Source organism: Phoxinus phoxinus (assembly GCF_949152265.1).
Source record: "Phoxinus phoxinus genome assembly, chromosome: 16".
In the NCBI taxonomy this organism is placed as follows: Eukaryota; Metazoa; Chordata; class Actinopteri; order Cypriniformes; family Leuciscidae; genus Phoxinus; species Phoxinus phoxinus.
The window spans coordinates 26,544,524-26,554,524 of NC_136891.1; the positions used below are offsets into that span (position 1 = coordinate 26,544,524).

General features: G+C 37.8%; 1 protein-coding gene across 1 annotated transcript; it reads left to right on the forward strand.

Moving 5' to 3' along the window:
• Positions 1-1,365: 1,365 nt before the first annotated feature.
• Positions 1,366-6,996, forward strand: tdh (L-threonine dehydrogenase). Its single transcript, XM_079639380.1, has 9 exons — positions 1,366-1,671; positions 3,391-3,590; positions 3,785-3,827; positions 3,958-4,028; positions 4,485-4,634; positions 4,948-5,120; positions 5,203-5,293; positions 5,593-5,862; positions 5,959-6,996. Exons 2-9 carry the CDS (start codon positions 3,401-3,403, stop codon positions 6,096-6,098), a joined length of 1,128 nt encoding a protein of 375 aa, XP_079495506.1. The 5' UTR covers positions 1,366-1,671; positions 3,391-3,400; the 3' UTR covers positions 6,099-6,996.
• The last annotated feature ends 3,005 nt before the right edge of the window (positions 6,997-10,001 follow it).

Below are 10,001 nucleotides of genomic sequence, written 5' to 3' on the forward strand. Positions count from 1 at the left end.
TTATCAGGAACTAGCAGTGCTTCCTGGGGGACGGGCCTAATACAGCTATAGCCTACGTGCACTCAAGTTCCAAATGCCCCTTATTATATACGGGACCTCTTGAGCTGCGAAGATGATCAGTACCGAGTTCTTTGCAATGTCTGGAAATAATGTTTGTGCTAAATTTATTTTGCTTTTGTAAAAAAAAGAAGAAGTCTAATAGACACATTAGGTTCAGAGACGGTAGCAGACCTGAAGTAACCCCTCTGGCAAACACCCCTCGCAAACCTAAAAATGTGTCACTTTGAGTTACTCATTCACCATTTTGTTCTGTGGAAGATGCTTTTTAACCTTGTGAAAAGAGGAAGATTTGTCCTTCGTTCTCTGGGACCTGCACACATAGCACCTGTCCAAGTTTTGATTTCTTAAATTGAGAAGCCTCATAAATACACCTGGAGTGATGCAATTGAGATTTGAATGGATTTTCTGAGTAAAGTTTCGATTGATTGATTGATTTGATCGGAAATGGCCTCACAGCATCACAGGAAAACTTAATCATATTAATGGTGTGTGGCAGACCATAACCTAATAGCTCTGACTTGTCGTCCAAGCATTGGCCGAAAATAGCAGCAACAATAAAAAAGGAAGGCTGATTTATGCTGGTAACGTTCCTCTATTATTTTTGTTCACATCTATTGCTCAGGTTTCATTGATGCCAATACATACGTTTTAGGGGTGTTCACAGATTTATAATAATTATTATTAATATTGATATTATAAAAATAAATCAGTAAAATAGTTTTTTTATTATTATTATTAAAAACACAATGAAATCAAAATGGACAATTCTTATTTTTTAAAGTAACATTGCATTATTTATTATAAATGATTTATCCGTGCAGGTGATTCGTTTTATGTGCACTTTTGATCTTTAATCAAAATAACTTCCACCCCTCTTGCAAGGACATCTCTTCTATGATGACGTGTATAATGGTGTGAGGGCGGGGCAACCTGTCACTCACATGACATCACAGAAATAGCAAACCACAACCATCCAATCAATCACGATGGACAAAATCAAGTCCCCCCTAAAAAAATTTTCTTGCTTGATAAGCCACTCGAAAGTTACCGCAACTTCTGTTTCATGCCGACTTTTACTATTTATACTAGTTAATACTATAATACTAACATGTTAAAGAATAAACGATTCTTACTAAATTTAGTGAAAGAAAAATTTCATTGGGTTTCATTTGTTTGATCCTCCATATCGGAATACAGAATATGTTACAAGAAATACGAAATGTTCTCTCCCAATCTTTACTACGAGATTTCTGACGCTGACTTTCCACCCTCATCTCATAATCAAAGGTCCCGTTGACTGCGTTCGTTGTGAGAGGTGGGTTGAACATGTGCAGCCCTGAAGAAGACCCTCAGTCGTCATGTTTCAGTTCTACAGACGTCAGGGGGGGGCGTGGCCAGGACCTCACCTCCAGCGCTGGCCAATCAGAGCGCAGCCGGCTTCTCTTGAAAGCCTCTCGTGCTGCGGATATAAAAACCTCCTCGGCGGGCTGATGCAATACTGGAAGATACTGAAAGAAGCGTCAGTGACGGAAAACCAGATAAAGAAATCTGCTCGCGTCGACCAGAAAAGCACGTTTTTTTGCCAAATCTCTGAATCTTATTTGTCAATAGGTGAGTGAATTAATTTACTGAAATCTATTGCGTTGTGCTTTTAAATTGATTGAAATTAGAACCTTATCTAAACGTAGGCTAAGCTTCCTATGGCCTTGACTAGAAAGATAAAATACAATGCATTATTGGCCATTGTTTATTTTACACTATCTGTTGAATCTCTTTTACCTTTCAATCCAATTACTTTGTCTTAAAGATCTCTGCAAATATATTGTAACGTTATGTGATTGTAGGCCTGTAATGAAACAAGAGGTGATTGTCCTTTATGTCTTTATTCATCATTTCATCGTAAGACTCCCCTTTAGTGTTTGACAAAATGCGATTGATCATGTAAAACCGAATAACCAAATTCTGATGTGTTCGTTATTTTAAGATGTTCATTCATAGGGTGTCGTCGTCGTGAGTTTGCTCACGCTCTTCACACACAGAGCTGCTAGTCTGGCAGCAGTAACGATTGCACATCACTTCCCCATAACGCTATAAATGCTAGTTTTAACCATGGGTGTTGGGTAACAGCGAGTTGTTAGCAACATACGAACCAATCATGAACTTCCTCAGTGCGTATTTCTTGAAATATTCACGCGCAGAGTTTAGTCTCCATGTCTGAATGAAACGGATAAAAATGTCGAAGACCGGCTGCAGACGTGTAAAATGGGTTCTCTGGAGACCGTATTATTTTGGCTGTATGCTATGCGACTTAAAGTGACCAGAGCGGGTCTACGTGGCGACTTTTTGGGCACGGACAAGCATTTATTAATACGGGCCGCATGCTCGTCGCTTGCTGTATTAACCTAACGTTAATAAATATGCAAACAAGAACTTCAATACGGGGTTTCAATATCTAAACATGTCTTCCAATGATCATTTACTAACCCAGGATACATGTGAACATTTAACAAGACAACTCAGGATTACTCCCCATGTCTTTTACAACCAATCTAAATTCCCAGAAGGCTGGCTGACCTTTTCGTTCAAGATCAAACCGGCTGATAGTAAGGCTCGGATTGAGTGTCATGGTATTGTTCGGAAAAACGGGGAACATGAGCAGAACTTGGCACAATGAAGTCTTTAGAGGTTGAATTGAAGTATGTGTTCGGCATCTTGCCCCCCGTGCTCGGCGTGGTGCCAGAGTAGCGCTCGCACTCACGTCTTGCGTGCTGATTGGCTGTCGCTGAAGGCGGGTCCGTATAAATACGCTCAAATTACATTCTTAAAGCCTTCGCATTTAGTTCGACGATGACAACCTGGACATTTTCTCAAGTTTACTGTATGAATTTAAAAGGATGAACTTTGAGATGCATTACACTAGGGTTCATTAAAGTTCGTTTGGAGACCGGTGTAGTATGAAGTATGAAACATGTTCGAAACTCGAAATGTTAATACAAATATAGCACTATTATTTAGATGTTCTGTTCTGTATATCTACCAAACCTGAATGACTTGCTTCTATGGAACAATAAGAAAAAAAGAAGTTAGGCAAAATGACAGGTACCTTTCATTTCCATTGTATGGAAAAAGTGCAGTGAAAGTGAATGGTGACTGAGGCGGTCATCATTGTTCCACAGAAGAAAGAAAGTCATTCAGGTTTGGAAGGACACGATAGTGAGTAAATGATGACAGTTCACGTTTTTGGGTGACCTATTCTTTTAATACTCATTCATTTGGTTCTGAGGATGATGTGTGATGTCTCAACACCTGTCTACCCTCTTGTTTTTGCAGGTAACCGAGTATGCCAGTCTTCAGAGCCCTCAGTAAGGTGGCACAGCAGGCCCTGCTGACCCCTGCGTGTGGATGTCAGTCTCTGACTGTGGCGATACGCAACATCAGCTTTTCCCCGCGTCAGGTCACCTCTGGATCTGATGCCAGCTTTCATTCTGTGTCCTTCTCTGAGACGGACCATCCCAAAGTTCTCATCACAGGTATGAAAATTGTAGTAGTGGATTTTTTATTATTATTTAAAAAGTCGGGACTTGTGTAATTCTCAAATGTTTATCACCATGTTATAGCTTATTAAAAAATAAAAAATAAATAAAAAGGTGGTTCCTGACTCCCGACTCCCCTACTGCGTTTTTTGCAAAATATTTGATCATTATTATTTTTTTCTCTCTGTCAGGTGGCCTCGGGCAACTAGGGGTTGGGCTTGCAAAACTTTTAAGGTATGTATGTTACCTTAAAGAAGAAATGTGTTCAGTTTTGCATTATAGATGCATTTGTAAGTGTAACACTTTTAATTTTATTTTTACATGAAAAAGAAACATATAAAACATTATTATTCCCGTTTCATAGAAAGAGATTTGGAAAAAACAACGTGATCCTCTCGGATATCAGGAAACCACCAAGCAACGTATTTCACAGTGGTACGTCTTTTGGTCATCTCAAATGAAAGAAATGAAATTTCTTAATGTATAATTTAATTAGAGAAGTAATTGTGTTTGCACTCTTATTAGTCGGTTCTGTCTTATTATTATTATTATTATTACATAAACCATATTAATTTAAACCGGATGTTTACCAAATGTAGTTTAGAGTTATTGTAAAGGATAATTTATAATTTCCATGTTAAGCTAATAAAGAAATGCTAATTATGTCAATTGTGGTGGTTAATGACCTGTTCTGTACAATCTCTTATAATTAGTAGCTTAGAGAATTGATTTGCATTCCTAGCATTTATTTTAGTAGTTTAATTACTGTAATTCTTTCCTTTATCGGTCAGTTAAACTTTGTTTTAATAAACAATACTCAAGGCACATAGCTTTAACAAATCACACAAGCGCTGACGTGTCAATAAACCGTTCTCAACCACTTCCACACAGGACCCTTTATCTACTCTGACATTCTGGACTACAAGAACTTGCGGGAGATTGTAGTAAACAACAGGATCACCTGGTTAGTGCATTACAGTGCTCTTCTAAGTGCTGTCGGGGAATCTAATGTGGCACTGGCACGAGCAGTCAACATCACAGGTAAGACTTAAACTCAATGCAGTGCCTTACCATGTTTTGTTAGTGGCTGATAGTCATGTAGACAATACAGTTAGATTTAACATTCTTTATACTTCTCATAATCACCCCCCGCCCCCCCCCCCCCCCCCCCCCCCCCCCCTAAAGTACTTTTAATGGATGTTTTTTAAGTTTTACCTGGAAAATGTTTAGAATTTCTTTCAGCTTTTAAACCGTAGTTTATTCTCAACTACTTTGATCTTACTATTACAATAGCTTAACTTTTGATTCCTTTTGGGCAGAAAATTTTAATCTTTTTTTTTTCTTTTTTTCGTAGGACTACACAACATCCTCGACATTGCAGCAGAACACGGGCTTCGGCTCTTTGTGCCCAGCACCATTGGTGCCTTTGGACCAACTTCACCTCGGAACCCCACTCCTGACCTCTGTGTGCAGAGACCACGGACCATATATGGCGTCTCTAAAGTCCACGCGGAGCTTATGGGAGAGGTAAGACCCACGGGTCACCCTTATTTCAGTATTTTCAGTTCTGTTCTGGGCCTTATATCACTCAGAATGATCTTTTCTGCAGTACTACCACCACCGCTACGGCCTCGACTTCCGCTGTCTGCGGTACCCCGGTATCATCTCTGCAGACTCGCAGCCCGGCGGTGGCACAACAGGTACGGTGCACTCTGCTCCATCTGTGTTTTTTTTTTATTTGCCACATGACCTTGCTCGTGTACGTAAATGAAGTTATGCAACGGGCACATGCTCAGAACGGGGGTGTTGTTCAGAGTATTTTTAGATATACTGATAGCCTGCTCCAATGCCAGCCAGCCATTTAAACCACACCTCCTACTGCCTAAAGTCACATGTTAAAACCTGAAAAGTTATTTTACAGCTGTTACTGTTTTACTGCGACTGCTGGCCAAAAAAGCCATGAAAAGTCATGAAAGTCTGTTTCTTTTGGCTTTTCCAGACTATGCCGTGCAGATTTTCCATGACGCCGTCAAGAATGGCAAGTTTGAGTGCAACCTAAAGCCAGACACACGGCTTCCCATGATGTACATTGATGACTGTTTGCGGGCCACGCTGGAGGTGATGGAGGCGCCAACGGAAACGCTCAGTATGCGCACCTACAACATCAACGCCATGAGCTTCACTCCAGAGGAACTCGCAAATGAGGTCCAGAAACAGCTTCCCGACCTTCAGGTCACATATGAGATTGACTCTGTACGACAGGCTATAGGTATGAGCAAATAAAATTACACTCCGACGCATCATCAAACATTTGTGTCAAATAAATGGTGCAAAATATTGTGTGATCTTGTTTTGGTCTAAATAGCTGACAGCTGGCCCATGAACTTTGATGACTCCAACGCCCGCAATGACTGGGGCTGGAAGCACGACTACGATCTGCCAGAGTTGGTCCAGACGATGCTCAACTTCATCGGCTCAGACTCCCGCATCGCTCAGGCCAACTGAGTCTGCTCATGGACAATGAAAATATGTACATATTATAAAGATTTATAGTGATGCAGAAGAGAGATGGTCTGTAAATAGTCATATTCCTGTTCTCTTTTGTGTCATCTGTATAGACTAGCACAGGCTATGTATGTATACTTGCAGATTATACAAAGAGGTCGGGTCTCTTTCCTAGTCAGAGGGGAAAACCATCAGAGACGCACAGGTATTTTAAAAGCTAAATGTTGGAAAAGGAATGGGTTTAAACTCGACGTGTCCTCTAGTGCTTTGCATTTAGTGAAAAAGGATCAATTATGTATCCAGGCAAAATAAACCAAACCGACATGAAAATCCAAAAATGAATGCCGCAGCTCCTAAAACTTAGCTTCCCAAATTCTACTCTTTTTTTTTTTCTATTTAATATAAATAATTGTACTACCTTTGTTTTAAGAACATAATATATTAGGGAAAAGGCTGATGGCTGTGTTCGGAGTAGTTGCAGTTGCAGCCCATTCTAATATAAACAGACGAAAGATTCTGTGGTTTAAACAGGGTGGGACTCAAATGTAGGTCCTCCGGGAAAGTGGGGGTTGTCATGATAAATGATGTTATCATAGCCCTCTTGGTTGCTTTCCCTCTCTTGTGCACTATCTATTTATTCAGACTGCTCACAAGTAAATTGCAAGATTCGGTCTTGCTCCACTCTTTTAATAAAGTCGCTTTTTGTTCAATGCAATTTCTCTCATATATTGCATTTGCCCATAAATGTTTTCCCACAGTGAATATATTATCCTGTAAGAAGGGGAGATTGGGAAACAAAATTAAATTATTTTTTTAGCTAAGCTTTGCATCCACATTTTTTTTGTTCTTATGATCACAAAACTTGTGTCAATAAAGCTTTTTTATCTTTAACATCGTCTTTCATGAGTTGTGTATAATTATTTTCATTTTCCTGAAGTTCATCTGTGCTTGTTAAGTATCACTTGGTTGACTCGTGCCAGTCATATTAATATGATCAACTTTTTGATGGCAGCATTACTGACTGCTCAAGACAAGACTTGTACATTAATGCATCTGCATTGCATGCATGTCTTGTCACTTCTGATCAAGGTGATTATTGACTTAAGATTATAATCTCCCCAAGTTATCTCTGAACCATTTGAGTTATTTTCCTGTTGCCTTTGCAGTTTTTGTTTAGAGTCGTGACATGTAAATATTTTAGTGCCTTTAGACGAAGTCTCCTTTTTATTTAGATTGCAAGTGTACACTTTGAAAGCAAGTTATGTAATGTCTGTTTGTACAGTATATGCAGTAACAAAGGATTTTCATAAAGTTGGGTAATAATAGGGCGGTAGTTATATGATAAGCAGGGTTATGTAAGTACTTGGCAATGCTGACAGTAAACTGTCAAAAGATCATTTGAAGGTATTTTTGTCTCTTGTGTGAACACTGCAAAAATGTAAGAAAAAAAAAGATTGCATAGTGTCGTTTTGTGGTGAGTTGCTTGGCAAAGGACTTTGCTGTCTGTAATATGAGTTACGCACTATAGCCGAGTTTCAGTTGAGGACCATTTTAACTGTCAGAAATTCTTCCAAATGAAATTGTATCGATCATGTGATATGTGAACACAATACTGTCTGTCTGCACTGTTGCACAATCTAAGCGATGGTGTGACATAAAGTAATGTCCACAGACAGGTTTACACTTACACTGAAACAATTATGTAACAAAAATAGGCTATATTAATTTACATTACTGTAAGTGGTTGAAACAGGTTTATTGACTTCTTTCTGTATCTGATATTATTATAAATCATTTGTTCAATAACAATGTTGCACAATTTTGTTTATACGTATTTCTATCATTTCATAACTTTCCATAATTTCATAATTCCAAAATTTCATAACATCTTTGAAGAATGAAGAGGTTGTCACACATCACATTGTCTGGAATCTTCACTGGTATATGAGGCATGCGTTAAAACAAACATGACCTCTACTTGACCACCAAACTGAGGAAATGCACAATGGAAAAAAGTGAAAATGTAGTTACATTTAAGAAGATAACTGATAAAGTTACTTTTGTTGGTGTCACCTAATGTAGCCCTATACAATATTAAGGTAAATCAAATTTATATTTATAATAATAGCAGCCATTATAATTTTTATTACAAATTTAATATAGACAAATATTAATGATTTGAGGGGTTTTGACAGCAATAAACATCAAACAGTTAAATAGAAAAAAAATATTTATATTTTATTTTCAAACATAAAATAATAAATGTATAGTTAAAAACATAATATAAGAAATGTATGCTACAGGGTTGCAAATTTAGCCTATTTAAGCTGTAAAATTGAAGGGACGAAAAAGGTCGTTTGATCTTTTTTCTTCAAGGACTTTCCTTCATTTTTTCTTACAATAATTTGGGTAACAGAATTAAATGGATGAGCTCTATAAATGCAGCCAAGAGACAAATTGTGTCTCTTATATTTTTGATAAATAAATAATTTTAATAAACAATAAAAAACATTTTATAAGAAGGCACTTTTAATTCTAAGTTAATTTGATTTAAAGCTACATTATGAAACTTTATTTTAAATAATATAATTTAAATAAGGAGTCAATACATCATCAATCCTTCTTTCAAAACATTTTTTTTTCCTTCTTTCAAAACATGTCGGGGTGGTTTTCGCGGGAAATTGCGCACATACCGCGTGTGCCTCCTCATATCAGTAAATAGAGAAAAGTTGCACTGCTTTGAGGTGTGTATGCTGTGGGAGTGGTATATGTTAGTCACAACGAGCGAGAAAAGTTGACATGGAGTCGCCAAATCTCCAACCTTCGGGAAATCATCCTAACAGAGGAGAGTTTAGCAACAAGAGAATGCAACATTGGCTTGGCGAAAAATTAGGGATTTGAAATATTGTAAAAGAGATGGCGTTTTTATTGCTCAGCGTGTAAGTTATTTTATTGAACAGATCAATTGTCATGTACTCTCTAATAGAGCGTCATATTCATATGCACAGCAGAGCACAACCTAAACAATGTTATTCCTCAAAATGCATGCATAAATTAGACAGACACATGACGACTTTTCTACAGGCAGTTTCTTGGACGTTGGGTTTGTTTGCACAGTAAAACCATCCAACTTAGAATATTATTGATGTAAAAATTCATTTTAGATAACAGCAATGTTTACCATAATCTAAATGTGAGTGATGGTGTGAAAATCGGAAAAGAGTGAACAACACTAATTTACATGGCACCATATGATAGCATAAGCTCCTCCCACTCGTTCTCTCAGGTATTCTGTCACACCTAATTCGAGAAACCCTCTTTGTGTTTCCTAGAACTGAGCAATGAAGTTCATATATCTGGTGGAGGCAGAGCACAGTCAGAGATGTTAATGTGTCATGTAATGTTGTGTAACCATTGATCGTGTCGACACACCTCCTCATGTCTCTTGTCAACCAATGCGAGAGGAAGGAGTCTGTCAACATGCTGGATGACTGTTTTGCAGCTGCCACATGGTAACCGGTTGCTATGGAAACGGACTACAACAACCATATAAGGATTTCCATATTGCAATGGTCTGATGACTGTATTTTGAATTAAAAAAACAAACATGAGTGTTTTACTGGTATTTTCCAGACACTTTCCATGAATAAGGGATCGCTGCTAAACATTGTCAAACATCAAAATTAAATAATGTTTTAAATAAACAAAAAATTGTTAAAAAATTAGCTACTTTTCTTATCTAACACAGTTATTACAAAAAAACAGCAACATTGGATTTGTGTCTCTAATGCATTTTAAAACGCAATGGGAAGCCAAAGTGTATTAAGTGCTTGTATTTCAGAAAAATATTGAAATATGCTCCAGTACATCCACAGTTCTGGGTGATTATTACTAATGGCAATT